This window comes from Cebus imitator, unplaced genomic scaffold, assembly GCF_001604975.1.
Source record: "Cebus imitator isolate Cc_AM_T3 unplaced genomic scaffold, Cebus_imitator-1.0 Scaffold69, whole genome shotgun sequence".
Lineage (NCBI taxonomy): Eukaryota > Metazoa > Chordata > Mammalia > Primates > Cebidae > Cebus > Cebus imitator.
In genome coordinates this window covers 1,870,461-1,891,144 of record NW_016107384.1, presented here as the reverse complement: position 1 = coordinate 1,891,144, position 20,684 = coordinate 1,870,461, and the positions used below count along the sequence as shown (strand labels likewise).

General features: G+C 41.0%; 2 protein-coding genes across 9 annotated transcripts in view; one reads left to right on the top strand and one right to left on the bottom strand.

The window, feature by feature from the left end:
* PRORP (protein only RNase P catalytic subunit) overlaps nucleotides 1–7,884 on the bottom strand; it is a 158,024-nt gene extending 150,140 nt beyond the window's left edge. Inside the window, exons 1-4 of one of the 5 annotated variants that reach the window (XM_037739361.1) lie at nucleotides 7,844–7,884; nucleotides 6,007–7,283; nucleotides 3,626–3,673; nucleotides 2,409–2,541 (exon numbers count right to left, since the gene is read on the bottom strand). In XM_037739361.1, coding sequence (XP_037595289.1) covers nucleotides 2,409–2,541; nucleotides 3,626–3,673; nucleotides 6,007–6,989 — 1,164 coding nt within the window. In that variant the 5' untranslated portion in view covers nucleotides 6,990–7,283; nucleotides 7,844–7,884. Of the gene's footprint in view, nucleotides 1–2,408; nucleotides 2,544–3,625; nucleotides 3,674–6,006; nucleotides 7,284–7,324; nucleotides 7,681–7,843 lie in introns of those variants that run through there. The other 4 variants (XM_017530805.2, XM_017530808.2, XM_017530806.2 and 1 more) reach the window with 4 other exon arrangements.
* PPP2R3C (protein phosphatase 2 regulatory subunit B''gamma) overlaps nucleotides 7,686–20,684 on the top strand; it is a 31,854-nt gene continuing 18,855 nt past the window's right edge. For 2 of the 4 annotated variants that reach the window (XM_017530812.2, XM_017530815.1), the window contains exons 1-5: nucleotides 7,686–8,331; nucleotides 12,441–12,568; nucleotides 17,710–17,814; nucleotides 18,383–18,495; nucleotides 20,049–20,146. In XM_017530812.2, the coding sequence (XP_017386301.1) occupies nucleotides 8,274–8,331; nucleotides 12,441–12,568; nucleotides 17,710–17,814; nucleotides 18,383–18,495; nucleotides 20,049–20,146 (502 nt within the window). In that variant the 5' untranslated portion in view covers nucleotides 7,686–8,273. Of the gene's footprint in view, nucleotides 8,336–12,440; nucleotides 12,569–17,709; nucleotides 17,815–18,382; nucleotides 18,496–20,048; nucleotides 20,147–20,684 lie in introns of all 4 variants that reach the window. The other 2 variants (XM_017530813.1, XM_017530816.1) reach the window with 2 other exon arrangements.

The window sequence follows — 20,684 nt, the reverse complement described above, 5'->3', positions numbered from 1 at the left end:
AAAAAAAAAAAAAAAAAAAGCAACATGCTCCTGAATGACCAGTGGGTCAATAAAGAGATTAAGAAGGATATTGAAAATTTTCTTGAATCAAATAATAATGGAAACACAACATCCCAAAATTTATGGGATACAACAAAAGCAGCTATAAGTGCCTATCTCAAAAAAGAAGAGGTCAGGTGCCATGGCTCATGCCTGTAATCCCAGCACTTTGGGAGTGTGAGGCAGGCAGATCACAAGGTCAGGGGTTCGATGCCAGCCTGACCAACATGATGTAACCCCATCTCTACTAAAAATACAAAAATTAGCCGGGCATGGTGGTGCACTCCTGTAAACCCACCTACTCGAGAGGCTGAGGCAGGAGAATCACTTGAATCTGGGAGGTGGACGTTGCAGTGAGCCAAGATCAAGCTAGTGCACTCTAGCCTGGATGACAGAGCAAGATTCCATCTCAAAAAAAAAAGAAGAAGAAGAAAAACTTCAAATAAACAACCTAAATATGCATCTTAAAGAACTAGAAAAGCAAGAGTAAACCAAATCCAATATTGGGAGACTAAATAATACAGATTAGAGCAGAAATAAATAAAATTGAAATTAAGAAAACGATACAAGGCCAGGCGTGGTGGCTCACGCCTGTAATCCCAACACTGTGGGAGGCTGAGGTGGCAGGTGGATCACAAGGTCAGGAGTTCAAGACCAGCCTGACCAACATGGTAAAACCCCGTCACTACTAAAAATACCAAAATTAGCCGGCATGGTGACACGAGCCTGTAATCCCAGCTACACAGGAGGCTGAGGCAGGAGAATCTCTTGAACCCAGGAGGCAAAGGTTGCAGTGAGCCAAGATCGCGCCACTGTACTCCTGCCTGGGTGACAAAGCAAGACTCCGTCTCAAAAAAAAGGAAAACCACACAAAAGATCAATGAAACGAAAAGCTGTTTTTTTGAAAAGTTAAACAAAATTGATAAACCTTTAGCCAGACTAAGAAAAAAAGAGAAGACCCAAATAAATAAAATCAGAGATGAAAAAGAAGATATTATAACAAATACTGCAGAAATTGAAAGGATCATTAGTGGCTACTATGAGCAACTATATGCCAGTAAATTGGAAAGTCTAGAAGAAATGGACAAATTCCTAGATACATTTGATCTATTAAGATTGAACCATGAAGAAATAAAAAACCTAAAGAGACCAATAACAAGTAATGAGACTGAAGCCATAATAAAGTCTCCCAGCAAAGAAAAGTCCAGTACCTGATGGCTTTACTGCTCAATTCTACCAAACATTTAAAGAATAATACCAATCCTATTCAAACTATTCCAAAAAATAGATAAGGGAAGACTTCCAAACTCATACCGTAAGGCTAGTATTACCCTGATACCAAAACCAGACAAAGACCTATCAGAAAAAGAAAACTACAGGCCAATATCTCTGATGAATATTGATGCAAAAGTCCTTAACAAAATACTAGTGCACCAAATTCAACAATACATTAAAAAGATGTTCATCATCACCAAGTGGGATTTATCCCTGGGACGTAAGGATGGTTCCACATACACAAATCAGTCAATGTGATACTAAGAAAACGTGTAATCTTCTTAAGCTACTGTAAATGCTCTTGACTAGAAAAGTTGTGAGAAACCATAATGTCTTTATGGAAGTCTACTTAACATAGTTTTCTGGAAGCACTTACAGAAGAATAAGCATCTTTTTGGTTTAACTGTACTTATTATACCCAGATATAATAGGATTGACTTCATGATGGTCTAACCTAATTATTCTATGAAATTCTAAGGCAATCTCTCTGAAAAGTTAGCAACTATAGCCAGCAGGCCAACTTGTTTTCATAAATAAAGTTTTACTGGAACACAGCCATGTCTATTCATTTATATATTACCTATGGCTGTTTTTTTTAAAATTATTATCATTTAAAAATTTTTTTTTTTATTTTTTTGAGAGGGAGTCTTGCTCTGTTGCTAGCCTGGAGTACAGTGGTGGGATCTTGGCTCACTGCCACCTCCACCTCCCGAGTTTAAGCAATTCTCTGCCTCAACCTCCGGAGTAGCTGGGATTACAGGTTCCCACCACCATGCCCAGCTAATTTTTGCATTTTCAGTGGAGATGGGGTTTCACCATCTTGGCCAGGCTGATCTTGAACTCCTGACCTCGTCACCCACCCACCTCGGCCTCCCAAAATGCTGGGATTACAGGCGTGAGCGACAATGCCCGGGCTACCTATGGCTGTTTTAACTACAACGGCAGAGTTGAAAAGTTGCAATGGGGACCAATGGCCTACAAAGCCTAAAATGTTTACTATCTGGCATTAATAATTACTAAATTATTTTACACAGATTGCAGATCCCTGCTATAGACAAGCAATCCAAGAAGGCAATAAAACCTGTTAGACTCACCTGAGGTGTTGTCTTTTTGTACTGGTCACCTCCATCTATCACATCCCTCATGATTCTTCCTTTAAGAAATTCATAATCTTCTGGACTCAGCTGAATAGACTCTATGGTTTTTCCACAGCCCGAACACTGACCACTGTAATTATAATTGTTAAATAATAATATTTAAATATGTCCTGGGGAAAAAAACTGTAAAATGAACAATGAGGAAATTAAAAGGTACTTTAAAAGAACATTAAAACCTTTGTGATAATTACATATATCTAATTTTTTTGTAAACCTGATAATATCACAAATTAGTGTGCCAGAAAACCCAAAAAAGTAGACTGGTCATTTAGATGACTTTTATTTATTTATTTTTTTTGAGAAAGGGTCTCACTCTGTTGCCTAGACTGGAATGCAGTGTTACAATTATGGCTCACTGCAGCCTCAACCTCCTAGGATCAAGTGTAATTAGATAATTACATACATCTAATTTTTTTGTAAACCTGATAATATCACAAATTAGTGTGCCAGAAAACCCAAAAAAGTAGACTGGTCATTTAGATGACTTTTATTTATTTATTTTTTTGAGAAAGGGTCTCACTCTGTTGCCTAGACTGGAATGCAGTGTTACAATTATGGCTCACTGCAGCCTCAACCTCCTAGGATCAAGTGATCAACCACCAGAGCAGCTAGGACAACAGGTGTGTGCCACCTCGCCCAGGTAATTTTTTTCATTTTGGTGACTAATTTCTCTGTTTTTTCTAGAGACAAGGTTTCCCAATGTTGTGCAGGCTGGTCTCGAACTCCTGAGCTTGAGCAATCTGCCCACATTGGCTTCCCAAAGTGCTGGGAGTACAGGCAAGAGCCACTGCACCTGTCTTGGATGACACTTTTAAAGTAATTCCTATTCTGTGGAATATCATATTGATGAAATAAATAATAAATAAATAAATAAGTAAATAGGAAGTAATTCCTAAAACACAAATGGGTCTGGAACCTCTAGGGGAAAACACCTCTAAGGTTTCACATAGGCTCATAGTACTCATAGGAAAAACATTTTGGGCACTGATAAGTGCTAAGTCTCTGCAGGTAAAGCATGTTTTTTTTTCCTCAGATACTCTAATTACAAACTTGTAATTATCCTATCCTTAAGGAACTTAAATATTTTTGAATCAATAGCAACAAAACCTACTAAACCTAAATGAAACAACTTAAAAATAAACATTGGTCTTCACCTTTTTTGGATTGTGGTGAATTGTCCTTTCCATTGTTTTCCAGGAACACTATGAAAAGATTGCAAAACCAAATCATCAGAAAGTTAGATTCCTGCTGAAATGAAAGATATTCATGATATTTAAAAACTCTAATAAGCAAGAACTCTGAAAAGTTCAAGATACCTCCGTAGAATAGTTCAATTAGAAAAGTGGCTGCTATCCTGGATGGTATTAAGAAGCTGCTGGTACCTTGCTCTGGATCTCCTCTTTTCCTTTGCTTCTCTTCCCACCAACTGACTCTCATCTTCAAGTTTACAGAAAGCAGCTGACCTTAGTAGCATAACCTCTAAACCAAACTCAATTTTTACCTTCTCTATAAAGCTGCCAGAAATTGCTCCTGCTCAGAGTAATTTACCTCTTATACTCCCCTGTTATTTCACTGTGTGGTACTGTATTCCCAATTAAACTGAGAATATCATAATAGATTTATAAAACACTCGCAATACCTAACCTATTTGGAAGCATTCAAAAACTATTTATTGATTTATTTGTTCAATCAACGTATCCTTTCCTCCTTCCTCTTAAACATATTACCAAGTGATATGTGTTCCTATGATTCTACCACCTTTTCTCCTTCCTCCGTTCTTAATTCTCATCTCTCACCTAAACCTAAAATTTTATTCACACAGCTCTCCCTGATTTCAATCTTAATCCCTCTCCTATCTACTCTTCTCACTGTTTTGGCAATTGCCTTTGTAAAACTCCATCTAGCAATTTTTTTTTCTTTTGAGACAGGGTCTTGCTCTGTTGCCCAGGTTGGAGTGCATGGCACAATCACAGCTCCCTGCAGCCTTGACCTCTTGGATTGAAGTGATCCTCTTGCTTCAGCCTCCCAGGTAGCTGGAACTACAGGCACACACAACCATGCCAGGCTAATTTTTTAATTTTTGGTAGAGACAGTGTTTCACTACGTTGCCCAGACTGGTCTTGAACTCCTGGCCTCAAGCTATCCTCTTACCTCAGTCTCCCAAAGTGCTCACATTAAAAGCATGAGCCACAGCACCTGGCCAAATCCAGCATTCTTGGTAAGGGAATAAAATCTAAACTCCTTGGTATTCAAAGATTTTCACAACTAGGTTCCTCCTCCCTTGATATTCAACAAGTTTAAGAAAATTAAGCATAATTACTACTTCAAAGCTCTGTAAACATGATATAGTAAAAAACGGCAAGAGAAAAACAGAGGGAAGGAACGAATTTTTAGGAAGAAAATTAATGAAGAAATAATGGCTAGGCATGGTAGCTCATGCCTGATCGCTTGAGACCAGGAGTTTAAGACCAGCCTGGTCAACACAGTGAGACTCCCATCTCTTAAAAAAAGAAAATTAATTTTTTAAAATAAATAAATAAAAATTTAAAAAAGAATTTATTTTTATTATTTTTTTCTTTTTTTAAGCAGCGGGCGGGGGAGGGGGAGGGGAGTCTAAAAAAGAATTTAGAGAGTAAAGTCTGAAGATATAAACAGGTATGTAGCCAGTAACTTGAATAAAGCAAAAGCAAAGCCAAGGAGAGAGCTTTAAAGAGAGAGCAGCCAAATGATAGAAAGATCCAAAACAAACTGGAAGGGTGAAGATTTTCCATTTTAATGCTTATGTATCACGCCTGATCAGTATTCCCAATCCACTCTAACCATCCAAGATGATGAACTATAGAGAGTAGACAGAATAAATACAAGCACCATTATCTCAGTCACTAGGTTTCACAGGAACTTCTGAAAATACTAACATGGTCCAAGACAGTTCCAGTCAAATACTGTATCCTTTTCTTGCTATGATCGCTGGCCATAAGTAGTATTCATGAGTACTCACATCATATTAGATGCCTAAGAAAACAAAATTAATGATCCTTCTAAAAGGAAAAAGATACCTAAAAACTACAAGTTCTATATAATTTCATTTTTATCTTTACCATTTTATGGTAAAGATTAGCACAAATTGTTTATCCTGCTACTTTTTTTAAAGAGAGAAAATCTTTAGTATCACACGACACTGGTTAGAATATATAAAAAAGAAAAAAAAGAATTTTGTTTTAAAGAGAAATCTTACTAAGAGATGGAAAAAAGTATAATCGGAATAGAATGATTCTCAGCAGCTAACAACAAAAAAGAGTGGCTACTTTTAGGTATAAACTTATTAAATTAAAAATAATTAGCCAGGTATGGTGCCACATGCCTGTAGTTTTAGCTACTCAGGAGACTGAAGCGAGAGGATCACTTGAGGCCAGAAGTTTGAGGTTACCGTGAGCTATGAACACATCACTGCACTTCAGCCTGGGCAACAGGGCAAGGCCATGTCTCAAAAAAAAATTAAATAATAATAGCATACAAATTAAAAAATCAAAATTACCTCTCAAACCATGTTTTTATACTGTGTGCAAATGATTCCCCTGGATACAGCTGATTATTTCTTAGATACAAAAGAATATCTAGTAGTTTATTTGAATAGTTATCATCCTTTATGTCTTTTCCAAAATCAAAGAAGGCTTTTAAAGTTTCCAACATAGGAATAATATCATGGCCTAGCAATTCCTGATACAAATTCCAAGCTGTGTTTACATCTTGATGAAGGAGAGCTCCCTGGATACAGTCATTATAGTTCTTTTTTGAAGGAGTCATAACTTTTTTCAGGTCCTCTAACAGCAAAAATGCTTCTCTCCATCTGTCTGACAGGATCAATCCCCGGATGAGAAGAGTGTAACCTCCAGAGTCTAAAATCTTATATCTGGCTTTCATAATTTCATAGACATCAATAACTTCAGATGTCTGCTTATGAACAACACAGAGATGCAAATACCTGACCAGTAAATCATAGTCTACAATACCATTATTTTTTGCTGCTACCCATGCCAGCAGAGATTTAGCCACATCTACAGGGCTATGATAGTGAGCCATCTGTGAACTGATCCAACTTTCAAAACGGGTCTTTCCTTTGAAATCTGCCTTAAGTTTATCCCACTCCTCTGAATTCAAAGGTTGTGTTGGGAGTTGAATAGTGTTCCTCACAGGTGGCAAGTCATGATCTTTACTTTGAGGATTCATCTGTGATCTCTTCTTAGCTGCTCCAGCTGAAAAAAAATGAGGCGAATCAGAAGAAACTTGATTATCACTGCCCTTATATTTCCTGAGATATCTGGCCTTGGCAACCAGATTCGTTGCTTTGGTATTCTGTGAAGACATTGCTTTAAGAGAAAACCACCTCGGTTGGTTCCTGATGCCACAGCTGTCTGCCAGAAAGAGAGAGAGGTAAGAGTGCCTTGGGCCTAGCCCAAGGTATGGGTTGCTCTTCCAAAGCTTAAGAAAGCTTTGAATACCAAACAAACAGAAAGTCATTATGCAGTGAGATCAGCACCAGATAGCGAGAGAGATGTTAAAAAACCCCCGCTTCTATAGCAAAATTAAAGGGATTGGGGGTCCACGGAAGAGAGTTGAAGTGCAACTTCTTAAGCGATTTGTGTTTCTTTCTTACAGACAAATCAAGGTTCTGCTTTTGGGGCTACTTAATAGCAAGAAGGCAGGTGAGTTTTCTCTATTAAACAACAATCCGGGGATATCCAACGTCGCAAGCTTCAAACCAGGGGACACAGCAGGAATCCTCTGGTGCTTGTTATATTCCAGTTCATGAACCTAAGGAAAAAGCACAAGAGGGAACGCCCAGTTTTACTCACGTGTGTCAGAACTGTCCTGAAAAGGAACAGATTCCCACGGGAAGCTTGCTGGAAAGGGGGTGTAAAGCCAAAACCGTATCCAGGAGCCCCCAACTCCAGCCCACTAGCAACGGAAGCGAAAGCCAAAGTCTAGGGGCCCTCACCCTGCATAATTTTCCACAGACCGCAAAACTCGTCTGATGGGGGAATGGGAGGCAGGAGGTGGGGGGTCAGCCGCGCCAACGACTCAGGTAAGAAAGAGAGAGCTCCAGGAAGGGCGCTGCCTTGACTGTATACCGATCGCTGACGAAGTTCACTTCATTCAACAACTCAATGCGGCACTCAGGCTTAACACCGCCATAAACGCGGCGGAAACTACAGTGCCCACGATGCACCGCGCCAGCCCCGGCAGACGGGCAAGACTGACCGGGACTTAGGCGTTCCGCCTGTGCCGGTGGCAAGGGAAAAAGGCAATTTTGAAACATTTAATGGCAAAAGGGTAAGAGATGGCTGCTGAAGCGTCTACTACATTCAGAGTACTTGGAGGGACTCCAGATATCTGCAATGAACAATGAAAAGAAATTGTGGAAGAAAGCGCCTCCCTCAAGCCGGAACCAATTAGTTCCAGGGTCACGTGGTGCGCACGCGCCAAAAGCCCACGACAAAGGAAAATGCGGGCTTCTCCTGGCCTGTAAAATCTTTCTTGGTGAGCTTGGGACGCCTCCTGAAGGGGACCATTTTCCATCTCTTTCATAGCTTTATTCCCCTGGTCAGCGTGATAGCAGTATTCTCCGCGGGAGCGACCGTATTCATTTTTGCCTCTTTTGCCAAGACTTCCGCCCTAGATCAAGATGGCGGTTGGGCGGCCTCCCTAACCTTTACGGGGCCTGGCGGTGCTGACGCCTGAGCTGGTAGTGGGTGGAGCGGGTAGGAAACAGCAAATGCAGAAGCTGCTGCGCGGGAGTCGGCCATGGACTGGAAAGAAGTTCTTCGCCGGCGCTTAGCGACGCCCAACACCCGTACGAACAGTGAGTTTTGGGAGGGGCCGCCCGTTGGGATAGCCAGGCCCTAAACTGCTAGAGGTGGGGGTAAAGTGGGGAGGAGGAGCAAGTGGGAGCCGCACTTTCCGCTTCTGTAAAACCTCCGGACAAAGGAGGAGAGGAATGTGTGGTTTAGGGATCCAGACAGGCTTGACCCAAACTTTCCTGGGACAGAACGTGGGGGAACGAAAAACTTAGCCGTAGTCACTGACTTCCATGGTTTTGACCTAAACTTGAGAGGAATAACTTAGAATTCCAACAACGCCTCAACCCCACCAGGGCATATAGTTGTCCTACCGCCTTTTTATTGTCACGCTTTTTGCTTCCCTCCTAATCCATTTTATGTTTCATGATCCATTTTTCCTTTTCTTTTTCCTCTTCTTCACATTGCTTATTAACTGACCTCGTTAAGTCTGTCTTTCCTATTCCACACCCGCACTCAGGGCTGTTGAGAGTGGCTGGAGAAAAACAGAACCTTGGTGAGTTGTCTCTCTCATTCATTCATTTATTCATTTATAACGGAATCTTGCTCTGTGGCCCAGGCTGGAGTGCAGTGGCGCGTTCTCGGCTCACTGCAACCTCCACCTTCCGGGTTCAAGCGATTCTTCTGCGACAGACTGCCGAGTAGCTGGGACTACAGGCGCGCACCACCACACCCGGCTAATTTTTGTATTTTTAGTAGAGACGGGATTTCACCATATTCGCCAGGCTGGTCTTGAACTCCTGACCTTGTGATCCACCCGCCTCAGCCTTCCAAAGTGCTGGGATTACAGGCCACCGTGCCCGGCCAAGTTGTCTCACTTTTAATACGTGTCCACTAATCTAAAGTAGGTGTTTTGGTCATGTTGACCGTGTTTTCCTAGACATTCATTCTCCTGCATTCAATTTTCATCTCTCGAACTGCCAATCTGTGTTTGCTTAGATATACTTTTTGTTTGAGACAGGATCTCCCCCTGTTGCCCAGGCTGGAATGCAGGGGCACAGTGTTGTCTCGCTGTGACCTCGATTTCCTGAGCTGAAGGGATTCTCCCACCTCAGTCTCCTGAGCAGCTAGGAGTACAGGCACAAGCCACCACACCCAGCTAATTTTTTATTTTTAAATTAGAGATGAGGTCTTGCTGTGTTGCCTGGGCTGGTCTTGAATTCCTGGCCTCAGGCAGTCTTCCTACGTCCACTTCCCAAAGTGTTGCTACTACAGACATGAGCCACAGTGCCAAGGCATCACTCTTTTGCACTCTATTCTTCTCATCTCCTACACCTGCAATCTGTCCTGCTCACTTCTAACTTTAAGCTGATGAACTTGTTTTTTAATATATCTCATTTTATATCTCATTAAGAAAAGAGAAGCAAAGGAGAACCTCACCTGTCCCCCTTAACATTTCTTTCAGCCCCACAACCCCACAGTTGCCCATACACGCTGGCTTCACTGTTAAATTGTTGAACTGTCCATGCTCCTATTTAAGAGTCCCTCCGCTCCAGCACTAGATTGCACTGTTTCCTGTATTTACTGACGTCCTTCCAGCCTTATCCTTTCTCTTATACGTCATCAGATTTTCCTTCTACTGGGTCATTTTCACAAACGTGCTGTTAATATCACCCATCTTTTAAAAAGGTGGGTTGGTGGGGGTGGTGTTGGGAGGCGTGGTGAATCATGCATGTAACCCTAGCAATTTGGTAGGGCAAGGTAGGAAGATCACTTGAGGCCAAGAGTTTGAGACCAGCCTGGACAACATGGTGAAACACTGTTTCTACAAAAATAGAAAGTAAAAAAATTAGCCCCGGTGGTTGTGTCAACCTGTAGTCCTCGCTACTTTAGAGGCTGCAGCAGGGAAGTTTTAGTCCAGGAGTTTGGGGCTACAGTGAGCTATGATCATGAAACTATACGGCAGTCTGGGTGACAAGAGCCAGACCCTGTCTCAAAAAAAAAAGTCAATTTGGGGTGGGCATGTGGCTCACACTTGTCATTCCAGCACTTTGGGAGGCCGAGGTTGGCAGATCACTTGATGTCAGGAGTACAAGACCAGCCTGGCCAACATGGTGAAACCCCATCTCTACTAAAAATACAAAAAGTAGCCGGGCACAGTGGTGTGCACTTGTAATCCCAGCTACTCAGGAGGCTGAGGTAGGAGGATCACTTGAACTCGGGTGGCAGAGTTTGCAGTGAGCGGAGATCACATCACTGCTTTCACCAGCCTGGGTGACAGAGCAAGACTCCATCTCAGAAAACAAAGAAGGTACCTGCACTTGTGCTTTCTTGACCCCTTAACTCTTGAGCCCACTACATTCTTTTAGCAGATATTTATTGCATGACTGTTTGTATAGCAGAACACACAAAAATCCCTGTTTTTGTAAAACTTATACTTTAGTGTGGAGAGAAATAATAAAATAAGAAGTAAATTATATAGGTTGAACAGCACCTGTTTAAGTCTGGTCCCTTCAACAGTGTACTAGATCGCATCCTTTGTAATAGATCCCATTTTTGCCTGCTGCAGGATATACTCTTACAGTTGTCCTTTTTCCTGCATCATCAGTTTTTCTTTAATCATTCCCATTAGCATATAAACATGCTGGTATTTCTCCCATCTTAAACTTTCTTGACTTAATTTCCACCTCTCACCATTCCTTATTTTTCCTTTCCCCTTATAACAATATTTGTTAAAACAGTTGTTGGTTAAATCTGTACCTGTTTTGAATTCCTGCTTATCAAGAGTCATCAGTGACCACCATATTGTTAACTTCAGTGGTCAGTTGTCAGTCTTGACTTGAAAATTTTTGCAGTTTTCTCCAACAGCACTGAGTCACAGTAAAAGAAATTAACTTAAAGGTTTGGTCTAAGTTTAAAAATTAACATAACAGGCCGGGTGCAGTGGCTTACGCCTGTAATCCCAGCACTTTAGGAGGCTAAGGTGGTGGATCACCTGAGGTCAGGAGTTCTACCAGTCTGACCAACATGGTGAAACCTCGTGTCTACTAAAAAAATACAAAAAAAAAAATTAGCCAGGCATGGTGGCATGTGCCTGTAGTCCCAGCTACTCTGGCGGCTGAGGCAGGGGAATCACTTGAACCCAGGAAGTGGAGGTTGCAGTGAGCTGAGATTGTGCCACTGCACTCCAGCCTGGGCAACGGAGTGAGACTCTGTCTCAAAAAAAAAAAAAAAAATTAGCGTAACAGATGCAGCAGAAATGCAGTTATAAAAGGAATTCAATGAAACAATTACAGGCTTGTTGGGAAGGAAGTAAGACCAGAGAGAATAACATAACTTTTGAGAAAATAGATCACAGAATTCAGGAACTCAGTGAGGCTGAAGTGGAAGTGTATGGCAGTGAGGTTTTGAATTACCAGAAAGGATGATCTGAGAGTATATTTGAGCTTAAGATTTCAGGAAAGGAACAAATAAGATCTGTGGTCTTGCCATAGAATCAAATGGCAGAATGAACTACAGGTGAAAGTCTTTAGAGTTGGAGGACCGATGGTCACCCACAGAAATGTTTATTTGTCCTAAATGATTGCAGGACCTTGTGAAGAACACAGCACCAGTCACCATAGTCCACAAATAAGTGAGGAATTTGGCTGAACCAGACAGCCACATGCCAATAGCAGGCAAGTTACAGGGTAATAGAGCCCTGTGTTTTGAGCTTCAGACAGAGGGTGATTTTGTTTTTTCTACATTAGGTAGAGAAACAGTGATTATGAGGCTGAAACTCCATGAGGTCAGGGGCTGGGGCTGTCTTGCTTACTCCTCATTCCGTGTCTACTACAGTGCTCTGTACATAGTAGGTACTCAGTAAATACTTTTCATTGAATGAATTAGGCACACTACAGAGTTCTATAGGAGAGGTAATGACTTGAGGAAGAGACTAGCTTTAGCAATAAACAGTAGTAGAGGGAGCATGCTGAGAAATGGCTGAAGATATAGAGGAGGCTGCTTCAGTAGAAGGTAATGATTCTTGGTATTTCAGAAAAGTTAATATGCCCAGTGTCTAAGCACAATTGTGGAGGCCTTTTTGGCACTTTTAAACTGGTAATATAATATATACAAACCTGAGTACTGCTTGATTTTAAAAGTGCTTTTCTCCCTTAATCTGTTTTGTTACCAGAAAAAAAAAGTGAACAAGAATTAAAAGATGAAGAAATGGATTTATTTACGAAATATTACTCTGAATGGAAAGGAGGTAGAAAAAACACAAATGAATTCTATAAGACCATTCCCCGGTTTTATTATAGGGTAAGTGGTATCTAATCAAATGTCCTGCAGAGTTTATAAATGAAATGTAGTTTTTGGCAAGGCAAGGTGGTTCATACCTGTAATTCCAACACTTTGGGAGGCTGAGGCGGGAGGATTGCTTGAGTCAGGAGTTTGAGGCCAGCCAGGGCAACATAGCAAGACCCCATCTCATAAAAAAAAAAAAAAAAAAAAAAAAAAACAATTTTTAGGCTCAGCACAGTGGCTCACGCCTGTAATCCTAGCACTTTGGGAGGCCGAGGCGGGAGGATCACCTGAGGTCAGGAGTTTGAGACCAGCCTGACCAACATGGAGAAACCCTGTCTCTACTAAAAATTAGCTGGGCATGGTGGCGCATGCCTGTAATCCCAGCTACTCAGGTGGTTGAAGCAGGAGAATTGCCTGAACCCAGGAGGCAGAGGTTGCCGTGAGCCAAGATTGTACCACTACACTGCAGCCTGGGCGATGAGAGTGAAACTCCATCTCAAAAAAATAAAAAATAATAATAAATTTTTTTAACTAGCTGGACATGGTGATGTATGCCTGTAGTCATAGCTACTCAGGAGGACAAAGCAAGAGGATTGCTTGAGCCCAGGAGGTCGAGGCTGCAGTGAGCCATGATTGTGTCACTGCACTCCAGCCTGGCTAACAGAGTGAGACCCTGTCCTGCCCCTGCCTCGCACCCCCAAAAATAATTTTTAAAATAGGACCAGAATCTTATGTTTTAAAAATACAGGATTATATTTTAAATTTTGTATATTATTTTATTGTAATTGGTCTTATCACTATTATAAAACATTTTGAGCTAAATAAAATCCTGAGTTTAGACATAAGTGGGCATATGAACACAAAGTTGTTACTTGCCCGTTTTTTGAACTATGGGCTTTTTCTTCCTAATTTTTATTATAGATATTAGTAGTAAGCATTCTACTACAGCATTTTGGATTGTGTTATCAAGTATACAATACTTTGTTATAAAGTTTTAAAATTTTGCTCAAGGCTAAACCGAAAAATAGATTAAGAATGGAAAACTTAAAGAATTTCACTTAAGGCTGGGCATGGTGGCTCATGCCTGTAATCCCAAAACTTTAGGAGGCTGAGGTGGGCGGATCACGAGGTCAGGAGTTCGAGACTAGCCTGGCCAATATGGTGAAACCCTGTCTCTACTAAAAATACAAAAATTAACCGGGTGTGGTGGCGCATGCCTGTAATCCCAGCTACTCAGGAGGCTGAGACAGGAGAATTGCTTGAACCTGGGGGACGGAGGTTGTAGTGGGCCAAGATCGCACCACTACACTCCATCCTGGGCAACAACAAGACTCCGTCTCAAAAAAATAAATAAATAAATAAGAATTTCACTTGACTGTTTCCTAGTGCCGAAACTCTGAAAAAGGCCATAAAGGGCCATATAAACAAAACAGTAAGACCTTAAGAAAAGCTATTTACAGTAGGGTCACTGCACTCCAGCCTGGTGATAGAGCAAGACCCTGTCTCAAAAAAAAAAAAAAAAAAAAAAAAAAANAAAAAAAAAAAGAAAAGGTAGGCAGGTGCAGTGACTCACGCCTTTAATCCTACCACTTTGGGAGGCCACTGAGTCAGGAGTATCACTTGAGGCCAGGAGTTCAAGACCAGTCTGGGCAACTTGATGAGATCTTATCTCTCCAAAAAAAATTAGCTGGGCATGGTGGTGCATATGTGTAGTCTCCACTACTTGGGAGGCCGAGGTAGAAAGATTGCTTGAGCTAAGGAGATTGAGACTACAGTGAGCTGTGATTGTGCCACTGCACTCCAGCCTGGATGGCAGAGCAAGACCTTGTCTCAAAAAGAAAACAGAAAAGAAAAAAAAAGCTGTTTACAATCTGGGTATGGTAGGGCATGCATCTGTAGTCCCAGCTACTCTGAGAGGGTGAAGAGGAGAGAATCTCTCAAGCCCAGGAGCTTGAGACCGGGCTAGGCAATATAGTGAGACTACCCCACACCCGGTCTTTTTTTTTTTTGGAGGGGGAGATGGGGGACGAGTGTCACTCTGTTGCCCAGGCTAGAGTGCAATGGCACAATCTTAGCTCGCTGCAGCCTCCACCTCTCTAATTCAAGTGATTCTCCTGCCTCAGCCTCCCAAGTAGCTGGAATTATAGGCACATGCCACCATGCCCAGCTAATTTTTGTATTTTTAGTAGAGACAGGGTTTTACCACGTTGACCAGGCTGGTCTCGAATTCCTGACCTCAGGTGATCCACCTGCCTTGGCCTCCCAAAGTGCTGGGATTACAGACGTAAGCCACCATGCCCAGCCCAGTCCATCTTTAAAAAAAAAAAGCTACCTGAAAGTGAAGTCTACCAAAAAATACCTGTTTAATATTATGGAAAATGTAACCACTGTACAGAAGTTAGCTGGAATCTTAGCTGGATGTCCCTTGAACCTATTGCCCTCTAACTCTGTTATTATTTGCAAAGATAGTAAACATTTATTTAGCTGGTGTTCTTATAGATCAATGTATTCATATGTGAGTTATCCAAATACTGAAATATTTCTTCAAGTGCAAATTTTTTTCAAGTGAACATTTTTTATTGGAAACCTTCCTATAATACTATATACTTCTCAGCCTTTTAAGAATCATATGCCCGTAATCCTAGCCTATGTTTATTATGTAAATGGAAGAAAATATGGCTAAACAAATTGATCTCTTCCCATAACAACATCACCCAACAATATAAACAGAACATTTTATATGAATCCTTCTACATATTTCTGTGGGTATGCGTATATATTTTTTAAATGGATCACATTATATATACCTTTACTCTTTTTTGCATTTTACACTGTTCTTAAACAGAGGCAGCTAGATAACTGAATATTTTTGACAACCTAGGGGAGAGAGAAGGGAATTGACATATATTGATTGCTTAAGCACTACAGAGCATTTTGTATTCTTTATCTCATTTAACCTGGATTATTAAATAGTATCTTACTGTTATCTAACACAGGTTATTGGGTTCTCAATGCAAAAGGGAGAGAGGAGTTGGGAGAGAGAGCACCTGACTTTCTCACCTGAAAAGGGCTGATAGCTCTTTTTATCAGGCTAAGCTTGGAAATTGGTATCAGGGTGGAGTATGCAGACTGATGGCCTGAAACAGTCTCTCAGGTTAAATTTTAAGGGCCCTGACTGAGGAGGAAGTCCATTCAGATGGTTGGGGAGCCTTAGAATTTTATTTTTTGTTTACACTCCTTTCTCTGTTCCTTCTGATGGGAGGGATGCATCTTAGTTCTTGGAAGTGAAAGATGAAAATCATAACCCCCAATTTTGACTTAAGGGCTACTGAGGTACATTTAATGGGGCAAAGATGTAGAAAAGAAGAAATCTTTAAATTGTTTAAAGTGAATTTACTTTAAAGTAAATTGTTCATGCCTGTAATCCTAGCACTTTGGGAGGCCAAGGTGGGAGGGTTCCTTGAGCCCAGGAGTTCAAGACCTGGGCGGCACAGGAAGACCCCACCTCTGTTATTAATTAAGAAAAGAAGAAGAAGAAATAAAAGAAAGCAAATTGTTCTAAGTCAGATTGGAATGAGTCATTCTAAAGCTCTTCTCATGGAGATCAACCCAACTGGCAAACCCTCTTGCCTGGGAGGCCAACATAATAGGCTTTGCCTTGGCTGTCTCCAAGAAGGAAGGTGATCCAATCTCAACAGGCATGCTTTTCTAAAACTGTATCCACCCAACAGGTTCTTCTTGCCTGCTACCCAGATACAGCCAATTTATCAAGATGGGAATTGTAATAGAGAAAGTTTTAATACACATAGAGCCAACTAAATGGGAGACAGGACTTTTATTACTCAAATCAGCCTTCCTGATAAGTTGGAGGCTAGGGTTTTTCAAGGATAGTTTGGTAGGCAGGGAGCTAGGGAATGGGTGCTGCTGATTGGCTGGGGATGCAATCACAGGAATACAGAAAAACAGTCCTGGTCCTTATGTGCTGAATCTGCTTCTCTGTGGGGACCACAGAGGAATGGCTGGTCTGAGTGGGGCTATTGGGTAGTCAGAAATGCAAATGCCTGAAAAGACATCTCAAAAGGCCAGTCTCGTGTACTACAATAATGATGTTATTTACAGGAGTAATTGAGGATGTTGCAAATTTTTGTGAACTCCAGAATAATAACTGGTAATCATTTAACTGACCTACATCTTAGCAGAATTCCAGTCCCTCTCATCCTCCTGACCTGGTGGCCTTTCATAAGTTTTACAAAAACAGTTTAGTTTTGGGACGGGCTATTATCATTTAAATCATAAACTAAATTTCTCCCAGATTTATTAATATCTTTGCCCATGCCCAGGAATGACCAAGGGCAGACTGGAAGTTAAAAACAAGATAGAGGCTGGGCACGGTGGCTCACGCCTGTAATCCCAGCACTTTGGGAGGCCGAGGCAGGCGGATCACGAGATCAGGAGATCGAGACCATCCTGGCTAATACAGTGAAACCCCATCTCAAAAAAAAAAAAAGAGAGAGAGAGATGGGAACCATACTGGCCAACATGGTGAAATCCCGTCTCTACTAAAAATACAAAAATTAGCTGGGTGTGGTGGTACGTGCCTGTAGTCCCAGCTACTTAGGAGGCTGAGGCAGGAGAATTGCTTGAACCTGGGAGGCGGAGTTGCAGTGAGCTGAGATTGTGCCACTGCACTTTAGCCTGGGGACAGAGCAAGACTCCATCTTAAAAAAATAATGATAATAAATAAAATAAATAAAAAATAAGAACAAGATAGAGTTGGTTAGATCTCTTTCACTGTCATCATTTTCTCATTGTTATAATTTTTGCAAAGGTGGTTTTGAAACTGTCAGTCTTCAGTTAATCCTCATTTAATTCTATATCATTCTAAGGTGACAATAAAAACATAGTGCTTTAAGAAAATAAAATGAAACTTGGACTAGAGTAGCATTTAGAATAGTTTTTTTCAGGGCAGAGATCTAGTCTTGCTGATGACTGATTCTCTGTGGATCACTTTTTGTTAAACAAATGTTAAGCACAGTTAAGATGAGATACAAAAAATAATTTGAGGCAGTGGCAGACAGATATTTTATTAGCCACATACACTTTACAGGATCCAATAGTCTAAAATTCACATGTAGAAATTTACATTGTATTTTTAGCTGCCTGCTGAAGATGAAGTCTTACTGCAGAAATTAAGAGAGGAATCAAGAGCTGTCTTTCTACAAAGAAAAAGCAGAGAACTGTTAGATAATGAAGAATTACAGGTAAGAACAGAGCAAAAAGTTGCTTTAGATGTTAACCATTTCTTACTTGTACTACTTAAATCATGTAGGATTTCTTGGTGCCTAATGGAGTCAGTTCTGCAGAGTGGTACTGCATGGGCTCTGAAGCAGCAGTTCCCACCAGAAGCAGCTGCTGAGTTTGCATGGGTCATGTCTCCCAAACATAGTGTTGTTTGTTGTTTTTGTTAAAGGCCCTAGATGATTCTAATGTACAGCCGAGGTTGAAAACGACTGCTGTAGGGTCAGACTACAGAGGTTCAAATCCCAGCCCTGTTACGTGACTTTAGGCAATGGACTTAACATCTGTGTGCTTCAATTATAATCTGTAAAGTAGGAATAGCTAACCATATCATAGAGTTAAGTGGTTTAAAGAGGCAGTATATATCAGAAGCTTGGTACGCACTCAATAAATGTTATTTTTATTAGTAATGAAAAGGATAATAGGGCATGAGATTTATTTTAATATTGACTTTGCTAACATTTTAGTGGAAAGCATGCATTTAACTTCTTGTTAACTTATAACATCTTTATTCCCACAATTCTCCTTAAGAACTTATGGTTTTTGCTGGACAAACACCAGACACCACCTATGATTGGAGAGGAAGCGATGATCAATTATGAAAATTTTTTGAAGGTTGGTGAAAAGTCTGGAGCAAAGTGCAAGTAAGAATAATATAATTTACAAAGGAGTATGTTATGTTAAGCATTTTAAATGCCTCAAATATTGGCCAGGCACTGTGGCTCATACCTGTAATCCCAGCACTGTCAGAGGCTGAGGTGGGAGGATTATTTGAGCTTGAGTGTTTAAGACCAGCCCGGGTAACTTAGGGAGATCTTGTCTCTACTAAAAATCAAAAAATTATCAGTGTGGGAACATATGCCTATAACTACTCGGGAGGCTGAGGTGGGGGAACTGCTTGAGCCCAGGAGGATGAGCTGTGATTGAGCCACTGCACTCTAGCCTGGGTGACAGAGCAAGACCCTGTCTTTAAAAAAAATAAATAAAGCCTCAAATATTTGAAGTCAGTGGTATGACATTTCAGTCAATTTAAGTGATTAATGAAATTTACAGTGAAAAAAATCACATTGGTATGAAGTTATTAAAAGAAATAATGTAGTTTATGACACTTTCAGCCTTCAGTCTTAAGACAGAAGAAACCAAACATAAAAGAATGCAAGGCCAGGCATGGTGGCTCACATGCCCATCTCTGCAAAATAAAATAAAAAAATAAAAATAAAAAAAAAGACCAGGCACAGTGGCTCACGCTTATAATCCCAGCACTTTGGGAGGCTGAGGTGGGTGGATCATGAGGTCAGGAAATCAAGACCAGCCTGGTCAAGATGGTGAAACCTCATCTCTACTAAAAATATAAAAATTAGCTGGTCCTGGTCACGCATGCTTGTAATCGCAGCTACTCGGGAGGCTGAGGCAGAGAATTGCTTGAACCTGGGAGGCAGAGGTTGTGAGGCAGAGAATTGCTTGAACTTAGGAGGCAGAAGTTTCAGTGAGCCAAGATCGCTCCACTGCACTCCAGCCTAGGTGACAGAGCGAGACTCCATCTCAAAAAAAAAAGAATGCAAAGATTTATGACTTAGGCTGGGCATGGTGCCTCACATTTGTAACTCCAGTGCTTTGGGAGGCCAAGGCAGGTGAATCACTTGAGGCTGGGAATTCAAGATCAGTCTGGGCAACAGAGAAAATTCCCATTTCTTTTTTCCAATAAAAGTATGACTTAATATTTTAAGTTGTTTTTTTTTTGTTTGTTTTATTTTGTTTTGTTGAGACAGTCTCACTCTGTTGCCCAGGCGGGAGTGCAGTGGTGCAATCTTGGCTCACTGCAACCTCCGCCTCCTGGGTTCAAGCAATTCTCTTGCCTCAGCCTCCTGAGTAGCTGGGACTGCAGGCAGATGCCGCCATCTGGCTAATTATTTTTTTTGTAATTTTTTAGTAGAGACGGGGTTTCATCATGTTGCCCAGGCTGGTGGTGAACTCCTGAGCTCAGGCAGTTTGTCTGCCTCAGCTTCCCAACATGTTGGGATTACAGGCAAGAGCCACCACACCTGGCCAATATTAAGTTTTTGAATTATAAGCAGTCTCTGTTGTTCTTACTTTCATCTTTAATTATATGAATTTATGGCATTGTTTGCTAATTTGTATAGAAGTCATTTTTCTGTTATGTTGGCAGATCATTTAAATCTTTATTTTCTTTTCTCAGGCAATTTTTCACAGCAAAAGTCTTCGCTAAACTCCTTCATACAGATTCATATGGAAGAATTTCCATCATGCAGTTCTTTAATTATGTCATGAGGAAAGGTGATTCATTTTTACTGTCCTTCTCAGGGAATCAAGTAGGTTTTTGGTCTGTGCCTTTGTAAGTACTTCTTCCATGTGAAATCACTGTAAGTTTGAATAGTAGAATTTCTTATCTTTCTTTGAGACATTTCACTCTGTCGCCCAGACTGGAGTGTAGCTCGATCTCTGCTGACTGCAACCCACGCCTCCTGGGTTCAAGCTATTTTCCTGCCTCAGCCCCGAGAGTAGCTGGGACTACAGGTGCATACCACCATGCCTGGCTAATTTTTTGTATTTTTAGAGATGTGGTTTCACTGTGTTACCCAGGATGGTCACGATCTCCTGACCTCATGATCTACCCGCCTCGGCCTCCCAAAGTGCTGGGATTACAGGCGTGAGCCACCACACCTGGCTGAATTTCTTGTCTTTTCACCAAGATGTGTTACATTGTTGTTGAGTCTCTTGTGGAGCTTACTAGAAGCTGTGATTTTTTTTTTAACTATAAACTTGGGTTATTATAAAAAAACAAAACTTTTTTATTTTTTTTATTTTTTTTTTT